This window comes from Barbatula barbatula, assembly GCF_947034865.1.
Source record: "Barbatula barbatula genome assembly, chromosome: 22".
NCBI classification, from domain to species: Eukaryota; Metazoa; Chordata; class Actinopteri; order Cypriniformes; family Nemacheilidae; genus Barbatula; species Barbatula barbatula.
This window is the reverse complement of record NC_136785.1, coordinates 19,562,584-19,582,251: the sequence shown is the minus strand read 5'-3', so window position 1 is coordinate 19,582,251 and position 19,668 is coordinate 19,562,584. Positions and strand designations below refer to the sequence as shown.

Sequence of the window (19,668 nt, the reverse complement as noted above, 5' to 3'; positions counted from 1 at the left end):
ATCAAAGTACAATAAAATTCCATTTCAGTACTCGGATCTGTAAACCCGGTTTCGCATTGTATCCTTCCCACACGTTCTAGTCCTAGTGAGTGAGGAATTGAAAAGGTAGGGAGATGAATATTGCCTAATGAGAAAATCCCACTTCTCAGAACTTGAAATATGTGACAAAGGAACCAGAAGAAATATCAGGTTTGTGTTTCCTCTTTCTTGGTTACGATTTTTAAACCATACAACCTAAAGAAAGGAAAATTTGTCTAACAGATTTGATCAGGCAGTGTCGGGGCAGCTTTGCTGTGTTTTCTCGCTGTATTGCTGGCAGAGGTCGGCGATGAGCTGGTTAATATTTACTCTACGTTCGGGCCGCCAATGGCCGAGTGCTTTTACTGGACAAATCCAGCGTTATCTCTCGGCAGACGTTCGCGCAGGTTCAATGGTAAGATAAAGTTATTTATTTAAGTTTCACGCAAGTTGTAAGATGGGGTCCTAGCGATTTTCAGAGCTGTGGATGAAATCCTGACGTCAGTTGAGGACCAAATCAACCAATCAGAACCTTGCGCGGTGGACGCGATAATTCGACATAATACATTCACGCACCTGCAGCTTTCTCTTATTATAAGGGAGTTTCTTCATTTCTAAGAATAATTATTGTTTGTTTGGTAGTGTTTACAGAGTGCATTTGACTGTCATCTAGGGGATGTTTCAGGTATCACAAAAGCGTTGTCGTAGTTAATACACCGGTAAAGTTGACTAATGTTGTTCTTCAAAGTCATCCACAAGCACACTATTATATATAATGACAACGATCATTTTGTTGTAATATATTTTCTTTTATTGTCTTTTTGAAGACGTCTTGACGGTTCACTTGACATGACCAATTCTGTCCTCACGGTCAGTGTGAAACATGCTTATCTGCATTAAATATAATTCAGATGGCCTTTTATTTACTGTGTATTTGTGCAGGGGATGCAGGTGAACCGATTTAAGATTATTATTATTTGGCAGTAGAACGGGTTTAATCAACATGACACTTGTGTATAGCCCGTTTCATCCAACAGGTGGCGCAAAACACCTTTAGAGTGACTTATTGAAACTTGGACACGTTCGTTCAAAACACATTATGGATAAATGAAGTGAAAGGTTTTAAAATGTCATAATGCATGTAAATGTGTTTTTTGACACTAAACATTGGTCATTGCTCGTGATCTTTTTCTTTAAGATGATTTCATTTAATTTCATTTACACTTATAATTAGTATATTTCCCTTTTGCCATGGTTGTCCATATTACAAAAACATTATCTCAAAATTTTGACATCCAGGAACTAACAAATGTAACACAAATTATAATTTTGGCAGCATTTGTCAAAGCGTAAGAAATCAAACCCGTTATTAAAGATTAGTGCTATTCAGAAAACAAGGTTGATTAAGTCTTTATCATGTGAATTATCACACGAATTGCATTCTGATGAAGTAAACTAATAAACTGATCATAACGTGATCTTCACATTTCCCCAGGCCACAGACTGGCTGTCACCGGCCGAAAGAGAGCAGTTTATAATGGAGTTAAAGGCCACAGGCTGGGTGGAAGTAGAAGATCGAGATGCTCTTCACAAGGAACTGCACTTCAAGACTTTTAACCAGGTTTGCAACCCAAGACGCCTCATCCTAACATCCCAAAACAATTTGTTTTTAGTGTTTAAAGTTATTAGGGGTCAAGCCATGAAGTGACGTAGACACCTATTGCTTCCGTTTGGGTTCTGTTCTTATTTTTCCAAAGTCTATGGCAGCCCATAGCAGCCCTCATGGGAATATTGTGAGATTTGACACACACGTAGAGGACAGTCTAAACTGTTACCAGTCTCTATTCCTAACTCCATTGCGCCACCAACAGTCCAAACTTCCACATACTATAACTTTTGAACATTCTAGAAACAACATTTATTTTCCTCTGAACGCCGATTCGCACACTGCGACAGATTGCACTTTATGAAGTACTATATTTTCTGCCATTTAGAATTAAAAAACTACTTGACAACAAGACTTAAGTAATACACCAGCGCCCCTAGTGGTCAGTATATTTGTTGGCACATGCTGAGTTGGTTGACATCAGAGTTGTCATATTCCCCCAGGTTTGAAGCAGCTGGAGACAGAACTGAGAAAAGTTATTATAAGATTTTTGATTGAATGAATTGTTCTCGAATATTGCAACAACAAATTCTAAGGCGAGCGACACTGTTGTCTATTGACACGAAACCTGGTATGCATCATCACTGGCACATCTGTTCAAGTCAAGTCAAGTCAATTTTCATTGTTAAAAAGCAGCTGTACATGAAACATATTGACTTTATGCAAAACATATAAGTTATACAAGTAAAAAAAAAAAAGGTGAAAACACAGACACACCCACACACAAAAACACTCCACACACTCAACACGCACCAACAGACACACACACAAACGCGCACACAGACAGGCATGCATGCACGCAACACACACGCACAGGGGCCATCTCCGAGAACCACACACCCAAGATATGGACGGAGAAACACAGGTCAAATATTAAACAATCTATAAATTCCTATATGCAGTGTTAATTAAATAAAACCTTAAAATTCTATAAACATTTGGTGACAGCACCGGCTAGTGGTCAAAATAAGCAATTGCCTTTCACTGTGTTTTTAATTTGATTTTCAAAATGTAATCATCTGACATATCCAAATATTTCCCTTCGGGCCGTCATTGGGTTTGATCCTGTAATTGCTGCTTGCAGCTATATTTATGCTTTAGCATTGTTGACGGTCTCTGGATTTAACAGCACTCACATTAACAACTGTTGCAACCTGTCTTCTGTTCTCCTCTATAGCGAATCAAACTTTAACATAAGTGGTTCTCTTAAATCTAGTGCATACACTTTACAATTAGTCATTTATTTCTTCTTTCTGTGTCCATTACATACAATTAGTCAAATAGGCCACAATCAGTTTAAATCAGTTTGTGTTCTTTTTCAGGGCCATTGTGACTTTTACGAAGAGTTAGGAATGCTCTTGTGAAGTCTGTTGCCTGAAAATACCAGAATGTCTGTGTTTCTTGGTTTATTAGTTGCAGGTGTAAACCAACACTTTTAGCAAACCCTTCTCGAGGAGCAGTCATCGTTCCTTAAATGTCCATAACAGCAAGCACTACATACTACTGCTGTTCTTAACAGTTGTAGACATTTTGTGTCCTTACGTCTAAAGCGCTGTGCCACACTTTTCTTTCCCATTTTTCACTCTTTAGACTCCCATCCCCCCCAAAGTCCTGATTCATGTCAGTCTATATTACTGTGAGTGAGAGCAGAGTCGTGCTTGGCAGCAATTGAAGTTTTGATCAAAATGATTTCTTTCACAAACAATCAAATTGGTTAAAATGTTTCATGTGCCTCAGAAAACCACTAACTATCCCATCAGTCTGTATGTTCCTCTTTTACGCTGGCTTTGCTTCACTTTGTTTGCATCTCTATGTAATACTGACATCATAGTTTTCCATGTGCACATCTCCCTCATTTTCGTGTGTAGTTCATTATGTCCTGGCTTTACTCTGGACTTATGATGCGCAACATGAAGACATGTAAAAGAATTCCTATCGTTTAGTGTCACGTACATTTGTTTGTATGTATCACATGTTTGTTTAAGCAGCCAGACTGGGACTGATTAGGTCGGTGGTGTAAACCGTCTGTTTGTCCCAACAGTGATGGCCAGTGTCATTTGAAGACAGCCATTGACACTTGCTTTGTGACATGTCTGTGCGTTATGATATGATTTTAAGCAATGCAAAAACGAAAGAAAGTTTGATTCATATTTTTATATATACAGTATATATGTGTAGATAAAAGGCGATTAAGATCATATATTAGAGAATAATAGGTTGGATTTTGGTGACTACACACCCATCTTTAAAAAAAACATATGATGATGAAACCCTTTTCTCTATGAAAGCACATTAAAACTTTACACAAATAAACAGGAGACCGTATTATGACAGTGAGAGAAAATAACTGAAAGCGCAAAAATCGGATTCCTTCATATATCAATATATCATATTTTATATTAGCAATTTTTGCAATCATGTAACCAAAATATTTAGATTCAAGATTTGGGACCTTTATTATTGTAGTCGTTGTTTTTCCTGAAGAAAAAAAATTATATACATTAAAGGACAATTCATAGCATGAATAAGAAAACCCATATGCAGTAAAAGTATTTAACAACAACAATATTAAATAGACAAAATGTGTTCTGGAAATATTTTTTGAGGTTATTAATAAACTCTCAATTTTTAATGCTGTAATGGAGGAAATTCATGAGATTGTTGTATGATCAACATTTCTGCGGTGGCACACAATCACAAGTTTACAAGAGGCGATATATTTAACATGTGAAAGCAAGGTTTTCTTCATGCTGGATTAACTGGATGTCAGATGCTAGTTTACAGCAGAAAGTGACAATTGTGTCCTGAAGCTGAGTGAACCGAGTAGGGCCAATAACAAGTCTATGTACAACAATACAGTAACAGTGAATATTTCACGGAATGATCAAGAAAGTTGTTAAGGGGAACATTTAAACAAGCATTTGGCCTCACGTGTGTAACAGGGGATTCATAGCAGAACATTCTCGTAAGGTGTGTGCAGGACTCAACAATAGGGACTGTCGATGGCCCAGGGCAAGCACGGGGGACCCTCGGGCCAATGCTGTATCTACACAAAGAATAATATTTTCCCTGAGATATACATTTTGCGTTCTCTTCGCAAGTATGCTTGTAATCCATTAAGTCTTAAATGAAGGTAAACAGTTTGAAAACAAACTCATGTGTTGCAGTATAATAGATCTGTGCATCTCTTAAAGGGCCAGCAGCATAATTAAGATCTTTTTTAACGAAGACAATTTTTTTGCTTGTACATTTATTTCTGTACCTGATAACTAATTTTAGACCAACCTGAAACAACTGTTAAATGCAAATTCTTGTTATTTTATTACATTTATTTGTGCTAATGCACAAACTTCGTTCTTTTTTAATCATATAATTATTACGAATACATACCGTAGGTAAAAAACAACAAACAAATAACTAGCCTATGTTTATAACTCTTTTGTGGTGGGGCCGATGAAAATGTAGTTAGGGCCAGTAAAAATATGAATCACTTGCCCGACCGGGCCAGTAGAAAAAAATCCTTAACATTGAGCCTCGTGTGAGACGTCTGGCACAGCATCATGTTCTGGGTGATGCTGCATGTTTGTTATGTTTTGAGAGAGACTTTTTGTGCAGCAGCCTCCAAGTCCAATCTGTCTGCATTTAGGTCCGCCTGGATAAGCCAGTGTCCAAAAGCCTTATATTACTCCAGAAAACCCCATCTGTGAATAGCCGGCACATGTGTTTGAAACTACGGCCGTAGCAGGCAACGTCAAAACGGCCTCATCCAGTGTTTTATGACAATCACGCCATAATAGCACAAAATGCCCCTAAAGTGGCGTGTAGGGAAACATGCTGGTGGTGGTTCTGATTATTTGAGATGAGGGCCTGTAACATGTCAAGTCTAATTACCTGCTCCTGACAGAGTAAAAGTGGCTGTGGGCCGAGGCGTTGGCTGCGCACAATACAAAGTAAACAAAAGAGCCGGAGAACGATGGTCCTTGACCTCCTTTGAGTGGGAGTCAGAGGCAGCGCTCCGGGTCCGCTGTATTGTTTCCTCCCGTTGTGCTTAAGAGTTGAGAAGGAGTCGACAGTGTTGACATAACGGAAGATTTCACCCTTTCTGAACTTTACTAAAGGAAACAACATTCGATGGCGTTTTCGACAAGTGCTTCGAAGTTTTGGGCCTTTTATGCAATTTGGCAGATGCTTTTATCCAAAGTGACTTTTTATCCCAGCGCACGTGTTCCCTTGGGATGTAACCCATGACCTTTGTGTTTCCATGCTAAAAAAGAAGCTACAGATTAAAATGGATGAATTTTACTGATTGCGATAAGTTCAGAGAGCTTGGTAAAAGCGTATGCCTTTTGCCTGACAGGTCAACTCAGTGACAGGCGTTAAATAGACAAGGTTTGACACGGATTGTGCCGCTCAATTTAATAATCGCCAATATTCTTAATGAAAGTTGAGCAAAAACAGACCACGTGCTTAAATTGGTGGTGGAATCGAGTTTCAGGATTCTGTCAATCACTTTAATTGGATAACAGGACGGTTGTCTCGATAGATGATTCGATAAAACAGCCGATTGTGTTACATCACGTGTTTGGTGAATAAATTCCCTTAAATTGCTTACAATATACTCAACTGTAATTTCCTCTTCTTTTGCAAGTACGTCTGTTTCATTACCAGAGAATTTGGCTAAACCCACGGATCTGTCCGCACAGATAGCTTGTGTACAATGCTGCTTCAGTTGACTTAATTAGCTAAGGAAGTATTTAAAGGCTTAATTGAGATTGCATTGGGAAATTGCTCTGAAATAGCCAGTGCGTTTTGTGTTCAGAGCGTCAGGTTCAGCTTGCACAGGATCTTGCCCCCCTTTGGAGTCCTGTAGAATAGCTGCGGTTTGCTTCTGATTGGAGGATAAAAACACCATGAGGAATACGAGTGCCTTCCCTATGATTACATACTACACTAATGTGGTCATGTATTTCAAATGAACACAAACCTTCGCAATTTTGTCGTCATCGCTTTCTTCTTCTTACTCCGTGAAGTCTGTTCTACCATCATCTAAAAAAATTTCACATTTTGCCTTGGCATGTAAAGATGGTGTGAACCTGTGGCGGTGATGCTCTCGCTCGATGCTTGAGAGTTGAATTGTCTAAGCGCTCTGTTTTATTCTTTACTCAGGCTTTTGGCTTCATGTCTCGAGTGGCTCTACAAGCAGAGAAGATGAACCATCATCCAGAGTGGTTCAATGTTTATAACAAGGTAATAACTTCCACCGAGCCATGTGTTCCTCACCGCCGAACAGAAGTTTATAATGTTTTTACATGTTAAACATGAATATGATGCCCCACACATCAGGTCTCCAGGAGGCCTTTGAACCCCACTGCAGTCACGCCACAAACAATCATGCTGTGTACTGTATTGCACCAGCCTCGCACGTGATTCAGAAGATGAAAATCTTTCTGCGGTCCACCACATGCTTTGCTTCTGAGGGCTGTTTCTTGCACAGTAGAAAAGGAAAGATGTCTGTTGATATTGACTGATTTATTGTCGTTTTTCAGGTGCAGATCACTTTATCTACACATGACTGTGGAGGACTGTCAAAGAAGGACATTAGACTGGCCAAATTTATTGATAAGGTCTCACTGTCCTTGTAGTCATTTTCCAAACTTAGCAACATCATATATTAAAGCTCTATGTGATGTTCTTTTGTGCTTGGAGATTTGTTTCCCGTTTTGCTTAAATATTGAAAAAATAGGCAATTTTATGCGTATAAGATTGTTTACTTTTAGATGATTACGTTTAGTTTCAACACAGTTTCAACTTTTTTAGAGCGGAGAATGTCAGATAATTAATAAGAAATGAAGATGAAATGAAGTGATCCAATTGCTGTGGGCCCTCAGTTATAATCCTCAGGCATTAAAGACAAAACCAGTCTCCAAAACAAAACCAGAAACATAACTAGACAGGCGAGTACAGCGAACCTTTACGTCATGTTTTTTTACACGCATCCATTAATAGAACTTCCATTAAAGAGTTTCGGACATCACATGAATGTACTGTACACAACAGACAAATAATGCATCAACACACAATGAAATCCCACATCAAAAATCATCCGATTGAAAGAGTCAGTGGATATGTTAAGTACACGGATGGATTGCAGACACTGGATTGTAAAGGCCTCAACGTTTCCTGGATTAAATGATCATTTTTGTTTGAATTTTGTATTTCTTTTTGATTCGAATACGTTTTCTTAAAATGCTGATGTTTTTTCTTTTGTACATGGTACGTGTTTTTGTCCTAGCGGTACACAAAGTTGGGTGCCCTTTAAAATTTGTACCAGTTGTTTTAGAACTGCAGTATCACTTCAGCTGAATGTAATAAATGTGACTATTTTGTCATCTTCAAGTGTCAACTGCTTCACATGAAAACTATGTTTGAACAAAAATGAGAATATTCTAAATGAAAATGGTTACTTCTTTGTGTGACCTTTTACTTAACCACAACTGTTTTGATGGATTAAAATGAATCACTACATCATGCTGTTATAAATTCACATGACATAAAACAAGTCATAGGTTGGTTAGAGGCTGTAAACATGCACAAACATGAGATTGCATATGTTAGCTTTTTGTGTTACCCTTATTTTAGTTGCTGGTTTGACGTGATGTCCATAAAAAGTCATGCTGAAAAATTATGATATACATGTTAAATCAGCTAAACTGCATGCCGGTGGGGTTAAGATCAACCTGGTAGATCCAAATGGGTTAAAGCTGGCAAGACTTCATTGAACCGATAACAGATAAACATTTATTTATCTACTCAAGCGGACACCCGTTTAAGGCACCATATTAGCCAAAATAGAGCTAGACAGTTAAGATGACCGCCATTTTGGAAAAATCCTTGCGCATTCATTTTTTATGGATCTAAAAACAAATAAATCTAGCATCTACTTAAATTGTGAAAGATGGCAGCCTCCAAAACTGTTAGATTTATGTCTGTTAGGATCAAATCTCTCGACAGTATTTACAAACTAACAAAATGTCTATTAAAGGAATAGTTCAATAAAATGATGCTAAATATGTACAAATAAAAATGTTATTGTTCATTGATGCCTGTATCAAACATTGTTTTTCTGACACACTGAAAGTACGTGTGAAGTTAAATATTCCAGTGATTTTTTCATGTGATAATAGTGGATGGTCGTTTCTATTATTTGATAATGGATATATTGTAAAAGGACAATAAAATTGCACTTTATTCATATAATTGGTAACCTATAATTGAAGTCTTCTGAAGCAAGCCAAGTGTGGTAATGTTTCCACCCGATTCTTTACACTTCAGTTGTGTCGAAGAAGAACACTGGTGACGTTGATCTTTGCCTCTGATTGGACGACAGATGTTCAGTAGAAACTGGATGTCCTGTATGAAGTTCTGTTGCATCATTATAGGCTCTTTCATTTCTCAGCACTTCAATACATGTAAATGAGATGAGTGTTTTAAATGGCTGCCTGCCATATAACGTTGTTATTTGAAGCATCCCAAGGTCCAGATTTGCAATGTATTAAACAAGTCTGATAAATGAACTCTATCAAAAGAGTCTTGTAAAGGGGTTCTTGCTCAGTCAAAGATGGATGTAATCCTTTTCTTGTAGTCTTTTTTTGTTTGTACATTTTTAAAGACAAAGATTGTGAGGAACTTAGGTTTGTTTGCAAGAGTAATCATGTTGGCAAACATTATCTCTCCCTCCATGCTGTGTGAGCGGTTATCCAGATTATCAATTCTGATTATCGTAGGCATTAAAATATCCAAGAATAAAGATAACAGGCTCAAAACAAATTCTACATCTCCTGTTTTTTCACCACTATACTTGGCTAGTGAATATAAATCAAATGCCATTGGGCTTCTTTACAGAAAATTTAAATAAAATGAATTTGATTATACATTACCTTTCAAGAAATCTTTCAGCCAAATGCTATTTCTTTTCAAGTTCAAACATAACATCAACAAATATTTCATTTTCAAATTTGGTTGTTCAAATTTTAAACAATGTTAGAACTCTTCCTTTATTCAGGTTGTGTGTGTTTTGTGTTCATTTGTAAAGACTTTGCTTTGTACACCTTGCCTGAAGTGCACAATTTAAGTGTCAATTCAATAACAGCTCTGACACCACATACCTCCAAGAGACAGTGTTAAACTGGGCACTTTCTTGAGATTATTATTGCTAAATATGTGGAATAGTCATTGAGCATAACTTAATATACATGCATATGCACGAGGGGAAAATATGACTGCATCAGAATTATAATATTGAGACGAAGGATCTGTGTCCACACTGGTTTGTCCTTCTTGCATGTCTATCTGAAAACCCTGGAGAATCAAGATAACAGCTTAAACAAGTGAAAAACTCTTTCTTAGCAGGGCTATCACAAAACAGCTTGGTTAATCATTCCCTTTAGACAGGATAACAAACAATTTTGTAAGTCTATAAAAAGCAGTGTTGGAAGGCATGTTTGCTTTAGGGTTAGTGAGATGTGCAAGTATTTTGAGTTGTGTCTATATGTGGCGTCATTTCCTATTTAATGACTATGGGCTGATTGTAAACATTGTTTAAATTGATCGAAATATAAATATATGTTTTTTGCTGGTGTATTTCGTCGGTATGGTAATGCTGATTGTATTACTCAAATGTAGGTTTAATGGCTTTGTCCTGAAAGGTTTAAAACGGCCTGCTTCGCTGGTAAATGTGTGCTTTTCTGAAGCGCATTATTATTATTATCATTATTAATAATTATTATATTTATGTAAATATGTAATGGATGTTCATACGAAGCGGTTATTTTCTTTTGCCAAGCAACCTTTGTGTTTGCACCATTGCACCATTATCCCATATAACAAAGTACAATGATGGTTCTACATAACTCTTTTGGGTTTATGTCGAGAGATTATAATTACATATACAGATCATTTAAAAAAAACCTTTTATTTTTACAGATCAAATTTAGCAGCTCATGTTGATGTGGAGCGAGGACGAGGACGAGAAAAAATATGAAGAAGACTGAAGACATGTATTTTTTTATATTTTTAATTTTTCGCTTGAACGTTACAAGAACTGTTTTCCTTGTGACGTTAAAATAAAAACATGTAGGCTAATATAAAATCAAACGCAAAAGTTCACTTATTGCCATTAAACTGTTATTTGTTTTGATTTGGGTATTTTTGCGCCCCTAAACAAATGTTATGATTTAAATATGGTCAAACACGGAACAAGCATAAAGAAACGCCGTCCCTGCTCTGATGCAAACATTTATTCATTTTTCATTTTGGCAGACGCTTTTATCCAAAGCAAAACAAACAAAGTTTTAAACTCATTCCGCTTTAAATGTAAAAATAGGCACAACTTGGACCATATAACAGTCTGCCGTGGGGGAAACATTAAGTGTAAACCTTTAATTGAAAAAGAATGATTTTATAATGATAATAATAATAATAATGATTTTCTTAAAGGCAATGAAGAACACAGATTTAGGATGAGTTATTAAACGTTGATATCGCACGCATTGTCTTCTTATCGTGATCGATTAGAATAGCACACAAATTCACTTGAACGCGTATCAGTGATGGATTGAGAATCTTGAGAAGGTTTTGTGCACCGACAGCAAACTATACCTGCTTTTCATTTCTAGTGTCAAAATAACACACCACTTAGAGTTACAGTTATCAAGTCACAAATGTATTCCAAACATGTCCTTTAAATAACCTACAAAATTAAGAACATTAAAATAAAAAAGGAAAATTGTTTTTAGACGGATGTTAAGGATGTGATCTTTCTTATCTCGGTTTGATTTACAAGAAGATTATTCTTTGAGAATAGATTTTTTTTCTAGCAATAATCTACTTACTTATACGATTTGCTTTTATTACATTTATTTTCAGAAAAACGTTTTTTTAACAATTACACGCGTTTGTTAAGGCCGGTTTGTGACCGCTAACACTTGACCTGATGGAAGCTCTAACATTGTTTTCGGTGTGTGATGTCTTGCGTCCAGACAGGCTCTTGTTTGAATTGGGTAATGGGTTTATTAACGTGTCCTTGAAAGGCATGTCAACATTGTGCGGCGAATTCATTCCGTTAAGACTAACAGACCAAAGCAAATGAAGTGACCATTAACACGGGTCTCGCAAAGTCGACCTTTCGGGAAATTAAAGACATTATTATCAGTGAGATTGGACCAGGAGCAAACAGTCAGTTACGACAGACGTTTTCCTTGGTATCCGATGTATGTAGTGTATCGTGTCGAGTACACACGGGTCGAAAATAAATTCCTGTATTGATTGTCACGTTTCCTAAAGTCAGATATGGGTGTTACGTGCTACAATTTAGCCCATGAACCAATTGTGACTTGCGTAAACGCGTACCAAAAACACGAATGTCGCATGTGTTAAAGCATTAAAGCAAGAAGGGGAGATAAACTGTAACGTCCGAATCGTCATTACAATAAATGGTCGATGGAAACGTCGAGTTAAAGATAGGCTGTTGAAAGGCACGAGGATTTCAAGCTTGAAAAAACGAATAAGAGAGCAGTGAAATAGTTCAGTAGTGAACTCAATCGTGAGAATGAAAAAGCTACAGATGTTACATGAACAAAATCTCACAATGTTGAAGCGAACAAAATATTGCTCTGAAAATGAACGTTCAACAACGAAGCTGTCATTTAATCCGCATTATTCTCTTGAATCGTTTTGGAAATTCTTTTTGGGTTTATTCAAACATTACCATAAACATGTAAACACAGTTTCAATCAACATGAGTACAATATAAAGTTATAGCTTTTGTTTTTTAGTCTACACATTCATAAAAACATTTACAAAACTTTTTTTGTCACTCGGAATTAGCATGCGGTAATTTACTGAGGCAATCAAACAACTATGAGGAAATAATCCAAAACGGTAATGAGAAAGCACGAGGACAACACGACCTCTGCACGAGACACATACAGAAAGAAGGCCACTCACAAACACAATCGAACAGTGCCATAGGCTGTCGAGGCCTACACAGCATTGGCCTACTAAACATTATAGTCCTATATAGTTTTACATAGGTTCGTGTCTTGACAAACCCACTGTTCCCAAACAGAGCACAGCATTGTTTTCAAATGGTGCAAATGTTCCATCGTTCCACGTTTATATATATCGTTTATATGTACATTGTGTAACTTTAACTTGTCTCCATAATGTCCAAAATCCCAACGATGGACAATTAAATTGTTGTGCGAGTTTAGGTAAACACGGACTATCCGCGCGTAATCCGTTTGAAAATGCCGACCGCATCTAATCCAGTATATAGGTTCAGATATCCGTTTATTGGTGTATAACTCGTCAACTATTGTACTGACATGCGTTAAGACTAGAGCTGGGACTCTGCAGACCGCTGTATCCAAATGACGGATGCTGCTTGGATTTCAGTCTCAACGTCGCAAGGCTGGAGTTACACGTGTCCCTGTACACACTGTACGGAGAGCCGGGAGGCCCGTACGGACATGTGGACGAACCCATGGCCGAATTGATCGACGAGCTCCCGATGCCGTTTAGATTGCCGATGTTATTCAGACCTGTCGCTGACATTCCGGGCATGGCAGAATGTCCCATCCCGGATGCCATGCTCATAGATGAGATTGAGCTTGGAGCTGAGAACATGGATTGGGAAGTGAGGGGACTCATAGAGTTAAAGAAGGTGAAGTTCTTTGTGGACAGAGGGGCTGGCGCCAGTCCTTTGTTGGTCCAGTTGTTGTACGTGTACGCAGGATACACATCGTCGTAAGGCTGCATTAAACCGCTAAACTGGGGCAGATAGCTGTTTTTACACAAATCCATTTGCTGGTTGCGCTCCCTCTTTCGCCATTTCGCCCTTCGGTTTTTAAACCAGACCTGCGTAAAAAGGCAGCAAATGACGCATTATTGTACAGCGGCCGGGTCCAACATACACATTTACCGCATTCGTTTGCTTCATAAATCACCTCGTCTTTGTGCTCGTATTTACGTTAAGCTGAGGTGGCAGAATCGTACATTTTGTACGCTTCCTAAATCACTTATCTAGGATGGCCTATATTTATATTAACCTTTTGTGTCGGAGCTGTAGCATGAATGCCACATATTTAGGATTTAGGCCAGTCACTATAACGTTGGACGAGGAAAGGGAATTTTTTGCATATAATAAACACTTGTCTTCAAAAACTTCACTAGAATGCACAAAAACAGTCTAAATGTAAAGGAAAATACAGAACGGATACGTTGCAAGAAATTAAAGCAGGCAAACGGCAAATTAATTATGATTTTGAATAAATTTTCTCAAGCTTTCTATACGAACACAATTCCAATTTCATAATACACATGAACCAAGCGTACAGCCTAAATCGAAAATGTATTCACCATAATTTGGCTGTTTAAATATTATCCTTCATGATTTTAGTGCAGTTGTGCAATGTATTGTCGTGTTTGGTTTACAAAATATTTTAAAAATTATTATACAAATTCAAAGGCCCCTAAAATGTTGCGCCTACAATTATCAGAAAACATCCGGATTATGAAATGCATTTACCCGGACTCGGGCCTCTGTGAGGTTGGTCCACACCGCGATCTCCTCTCTTGTGCTCATGTCCGGATACCGGTTCCTCTGAAAAGTGGCTTCCAGCTCCTGCAGTTGTTGGCTGGTGAAGTGAGTCCTCTGCCGTCTCTGTTTCTTTTTCTTAGACTCGTCCGCGTTTCCATCGTCACTTCTTTGCTCGACAGATCTCTCCTTTTCTGGGAAGACGAAATCTGAGTTGATATCTGGCCCCGGACGCATTTATTTTCCAGCCGTTCGAAGCAGTTGCAGACTGACAGAAGTAAGCCGGTGCCCGGTGTGGACGGCGCAGCCACCAATACAATCCGCAAATGTGCAAACGAAATCTGCGCGAAATACCGCAACTATTGTTCTGTGCGAGCGAAAAGTATATGCAGGTCGCCCATGTTTTTAAAACAGACCCAGCTTACTGCACCTACACGGACTAAAGGGGAACATTTGATAAGGTAAATAAAATGTTTATTTTCTAACAAATATGCAGGTGCTTACTTTAATTATTTAGAAACGAGAGTCGCCAATATAAATATGTTAAAGCGGTTGTTGAGTCTTTTGAGGGAGTTAAAATAGTTATATGGTACATGCAAGACAACAAAAACAAATCTGAAAATAATAATATGAAAGTTATTTAGTACAATCAAATGTTTCATATCAACTGATATTCGATATTTTTAGATTTTAGAATTAAAACATATGTATACGATTTGAGTGCGTAAGCCAATATAACCAATACGCATTGCGGCATTTTACGAGTGGAAGTCGTCTAAATATTTAATTTCTAAGTATATAAAACAAATAGAAAGTATCCCCATGTGAGTGCAGTTTGCATACACGCTGTTATATTTATTGGTATGACATATTAAAGCTCGCTGATGTGTTATAGAGGAATATATCCTTTACCTGTTGTTTCATTATCAGAAGACTCGCTGCTCGTGTTCTCCAACGTGTCTCTGGTGCTGTTGCTTCTCGGCACATGAAGTGACGAGGCCATTTCCGAAGTTATTCCACCTTCAAAACAATCGTGCGTGTTACAAAACCTCTTGCAGCGGATTCGATGCAATTGCTAAGTAATTAACAACCATGCTCCAATAAATAAATAAGTGGACATCTACAGCGCAAATGTGTTATTTTTCTTAAAAATACTAAAGGTGAAATGTTCTGCGTCTGGAAGTGGCCGCAACAGCTCACGGCAAAGGATCCACCCATCATCCTCTCCTCCCCGAGTCCACTGTCAGTCCCACCCACAAAGCAAAACCATTCTTTATACACGCAAGTAAACCTTTCCTTCAATATGACTTATCTCAGCGGAGTACCTGCAATTTGTGTCGGAAACTTTGCTATAAAATGTTTATATTCTTGCACTCAGGTTGAAATGACTGCCCCATAAAGATAGGTGACTGTATTAAAACATTTGCATGCGTCTTTCTAACTTTTGGACATGCTTTAAGCTTGTATGGACTAAGGAACAAGTGTGGTGCATGCACCACTTTTCACACATTTGTAACATTGCCCCAGACTTCGTGGACTGTGTCATTTGTTCAATGATCAGAGCCTTCGCAATTGGAATAGCCGAAAACAGTAGTAGCCATCAACTTAAATAGGTTGGTACATTTATAAAGAAAAAGATAATAGAACATGTGTTCTGTTGCCTTCTTAGACTATTGCCACTTTCGTTCAAACAAAGTTCTCTTTGGAAATGTGGTGTTTATTGTGACAGTTTCTTAACTGGGAAAACATCTCGCTTTCACATCACAAGTTGCTCGGGATTTTGTTGAAGGTAGTGGCGCCTGCTGGCTGGGCAGAATAAAATGCTGTTTGACAGTCGTGTCAGAGAAATTAATTGAGTGCGATATATTTATCAATATCGTGCGGAAAACATAAAACACAAAAGCGATTTTGTTTAAAACGTACGACGAAAATGCGGTCACCTGCAAGCGCAAAAGAAAAGCCAATCGGTTTATTTTATATACGTGTCCCTAATACGTAAAACAGGTTTAGGTTTTTACATGGCTTTCAGAGAACAACCTGTCTAAACTCAAAAACTAAACCTTGTGATAATGCCAGTAAAGTTGTATCCCAAATTCTATGCGCACGTTCTTTATCACCTCAATGAAAATAACGGTGAAATACACATAAATATAAAGTTTTATTGGTGAATTTGAGCATACACTTTTACACAGATACATAAAAATCTTAAATGATTCTCCTATTATTATTTTGTGTTTTCAGGAATGTCTTTATTAATAAGGACATTATGTGGCCGAAAGTTCATTTTCAGTTTAATTCAGAGAAATATTATTTTAAATAATATTTTTGACCTAAAACAATAAGTTATAAAAACTGAATGAATAAATATTTGTTAACACATTGTTTTAAAACCAGCAAACAGAAGACCGTCGAATTTAGCTTTGGTGAAAAAGTCAATTTTGAATAAATACGTTCTTAAGCCAATAACTCGTGCGGGCTCTTCTGTCACACCTGTCAGACGCGCAATTTTCAGTCTAATTAATTAATTTATAATCAGTCAATTAGTCCAAATGTAATTTATTGTTAGAGTTTAAAAAAAATAAAGACAATAAAACATTAACAAAACGTATATATGCGAATGGCGTTGATTTCTTTTGATTTAATGTTCATTTAGCCTAGATAAACAAAGTTTCGTTTTATAACACACACAGTGAGCAACATTTCACTAATCCCATAGTATTTCAAATACTTCATATCATTGCAGTGATTATGCTAAATACGTTGTTGCACGTAACCACAGACTGTTGAAAGGCTATTATTAGACTTAAAATAATCATATACCACAATATAATGCGTATGATTTAGAAAAAAAGTTTGTAGTGCATATCTTGGCAAAAAAGGTTTAACAAGCAAATAATACTGCGATATTATTAAAGTGGACCTGCAATACCGAAACAAGGATTTATGCACCAACTATAATTTCAAACATTTTGCGATCAGTGTCCAGAGTTTTATTCCTAATTTTCCTAGACGCTGTTGTGTAAAAAGGTTATTCGTCTCCTTCAGGAAACATTCACATGTAAACTAAAAGTAGTATATATATTAGGACCCTGTCAATAGAACCCTATAGTGAAAATACCTCAAATGATACAGGGTGCATGACTTGAGTTTGCATCACTTATACTCTAACCTGAATAATATGCAAAAGCACACGTCTGTAATAATGTTACATTTAAATTCCCTGTTTCATTGAAGGGTTTCGGGTCCGTTCAGTGTGTGCAGTACTAACCGCACCAAGCCTACGAAGTATTTACATTTTTCAACTAAACCAGAACCAACAATTCAACGCGACGACCACATCTCATGCTATTCACTATAAGAAGGTAACAGTACCTAGTTACAAGCCATGCATTATTTAAAGGAGATGAAGAAGGACTTACAGGTCAATTTTCAGAAAGGCTGCTTGTTTTCTCTTCTTGTAAAAAACCCTTCTCCATACAGTCAAAATATGAAGTTACTCGAATATGTGGGTGTAAGCAATGTTCAAGAATATGCGTGTGGAGACACAGCACCGACGGCAGTATCAGGCTGATGGGATGACGTCACTACCACGCGCTGCCTCGATGACGTCACGGCCGCAGGCTCAAGAAGCCTGATAGAGGATGAGCTACCGAAAACGCGTTAGAGTGGACGGTAACATGATGGACAATGTAGACCTAATAGGAACTACACCAACCTCCGCCCCCTTTGCATTATTTTAGTCTTTAGTTTTTCATTTATTTTTTCAGCCTTTTATGCGATCATTCTACACCATTATGTATTATGTTATATAGCAATTTTTCTAATATAGTTTCCCCGACTATATTTAATTGCTAGAGTTTTGTATTTTCGTGATGAGAATTCTGTTTTGGCAAATGCCACGAAAGAATAGTCTAAAATCCCATAAAATGGTCAAGTCAATATCAGCAAAGGGATTGGCAATTAAAAGTACGCACTGAAATGTTGCAATGATGCATTTGTCTTGCTGATTTAGGCTCCACTTAATGTTTCACAATTGTCATGAAATTACTATTAACAAACGCTTAAGATCGAGGGATAAAACAAACATCCATTAACGAACATAAATAAAGTGATTTTTTCTTTTGTTTTAAAAATACATAATTTCGCGTAATATCGCAATATTAATTTCAACGCATTAATGAAGCGTGACATGAACGAAATGACATTTCGTTACATGAACGAAAAAATGAAATGCCAATATTTTCTTTGAACATTTGTATTATTATTTGTTATATATAGGCTGTATAAAATGTGTTTTATTTTGTATGTTATACACTGTGTATAATTTATTATTTGTTGAAATCTCTTCGTATAATGCACACTATATGTTAATACTCAGCAAAGTCCAGAAATCTTTCTGTGGTTGATGTCACTTCAGACATTCTCAGAGACGTTGTAAGCTTATTTAGAGTCGTAATAATAAAATACCCCGAAAATCATTAGTAAATGCTTTGGAAAAAAACTCTGAATAAAACGCTGCCAGCGTTAATGAGTGAAACTCTTTAGTTATAAGGATTGCGCTTAAAAGTATGGTAGCTGGAATAAAAGTCACATTCCCACAATTACAGCCCTTTAGATTTCTCGTGTCGTTTAATGAAATAGCCACCACTGAGAACTCGAAGCCACGCAACCAATAAATAGCTGTAAGGAGTTCCCACATCAGCATTAAAACTGCAGCTTTGCTCATGTTGTTCTTCCTCTGATTTTTTCAAACAAAGCGAAAATCACAATGTTTAACATTACATTTCATTTACATTGTTTCATCAACATCTTGAATAATTTTCCTTCATCTACGGTATATTTTTAGTGATATTGTGATGCAAAGATTTATTTTGCTTAATAGTTTCATCGAGTAGGCCTGTGATTAATAAAGGATCGCAACGAAATATATTATAATAATTAACAACAAATAATGATTTTTGCACAATTGATTTCGAAATTCTGGTTTATGCCACAGTTTCCTGTCAGCGCTTTAAATGTGTTGTTTTAATTATGTGAAGGTTCAGTTCCTTTGCCTACTGCATAAACAGAGATCTGGGTCTCCACGCCTTCCGCACAAGTGTGTCTCTTTAGTTTAACAGGATCCGTTGTCCCGATGAAATGCTTCTGTTCTTCTTTACCTGCACTTGATGTAAAGAAATAAGTGTGTAATAAAGCATTCTGGACTTTTGTCTATGAAACATGCGCTTAATTGTAATAGTACAGATGTGAGATTTAGAACTCTTCCATTAGCACAAATGAACTCGTAACACAGTACAGTGACACATTCTTTCACAGAATGGTTTTTGGTGCATTGGATTTAGTTTTGAGTTTAGACCACAAAGTAAGATCGTGTTGTCAGATGTAGATT

General features: G+C 37.2%; 2 protein-coding genes across 4 annotated transcripts; one reads left to right on the top strand and one right to left on the bottom strand.

The window, feature by feature from the left end:
• The first annotated feature begins 6 nt into the window (after positions 1-6).
• LOC306911240 (pterin-4-alpha-carbinolamine dehydratase 2) lies at positions 7-8,784 on the top strand. 2 transcript variants are annotated; one of them, XM_079486433.1, is made up of 5 exons: positions 7-189; positions 262-433; positions 1,514-1,639; positions 6,851-6,931; positions 7,231-8,784. In XM_079486433.1, the coding sequence occupies exons 1-5, from the start codon at positions 128-130 to the stop codon at positions 7,324-7,326; spliced, it is 537 nt and encodes a 178-aa protein (XP_079342559.1). In that variant the 5' UTR covers positions 7-127; the 3' UTR covers positions 7,327-8,784. The 2 variants fall into 2 exon arrangements, with proteins under 2 accessions (XP_079342559.1, XP_079342560.1); XM_079486434.1 differs by having other exon boundaries at positions 9-189; positions 272-433.
• A 3,578-nt stretch (positions 8,785-12,362) lies between these two features.
• Positions 12,363-17,815, bottom strand: pitx1 (paired-like homeodomain 1). 2 transcript variants are annotated; one of them, XM_079487227.1, is made up of 4 exons: positions 17,699-17,815; positions 15,192-15,299; positions 14,271-14,473; positions 12,363-13,600 (listed from the first exon to the last, which is right to left on the bottom strand). In XM_079487227.1, exons 2-4 carry the CDS (start codon positions 15,280-15,282, stop codon positions 13,052-13,054), a joined length of 843 nt encoding a protein of 280 aa, XP_079343353.1. In that variant the 5' UTR covers positions 15,283-15,299; positions 17,699-17,815; the 3' UTR covers positions 12,363-13,051. The 2 variants fall into 2 exon arrangements, with proteins under 2 accessions (XP_079343353.1, XP_079343354.1); XM_079487228.1 differs by having other exon boundaries at positions 12,418-13,600; positions 14,271-14,620.
• Between the last annotated feature and the right edge of the window lie 1,853 nt (positions 17,816-19,668).

Bases quoted from the DNA above. Each gene is read 5' to 3' on its own strand.
- LOC306911240 (XM_079486433.1), top strand. From the start codon at position 128: ATGAGAAAATCCCACTTCTCAGAACTTGAAATATGTGACAAAGGAACC. The intron at 190-261 runs GTTTGTGTTTCC...TTTGTCTAACAG, and splicing joins GGAACCAGAAGAAATATCAG to ATTTGATCAGGCAGTGTCGG. The intron at 434-1,513 runs GTAAGATAAAGT...ACATTTCCCCAG, and splicing joins ACGTTCGCGCAGGTTCAATG to GCCACAGACTGGCTGTCACC.
- pitx1 (XM_079487227.1), bottom strand. From the start codon at position 15,282: ATGGCCTCGTCACTTCATGTGCCGAGAAGCAACAGCACCAGAGACACG. The intron at 14,474-15,191 runs GTAAAGGATATA...TCGTCTTCCCAG, and splicing joins TTCTGATAATGAAACAACAG to AAAAGGAGAGATCTGTCGAG. The intron at 13,601-14,270 runs GTAAATGCATTT...CTTTTTACGCAG, and splicing joins TCACAGAGGCCCGAGTCCGG to GTCTGGTTTAAAAACCGAAG.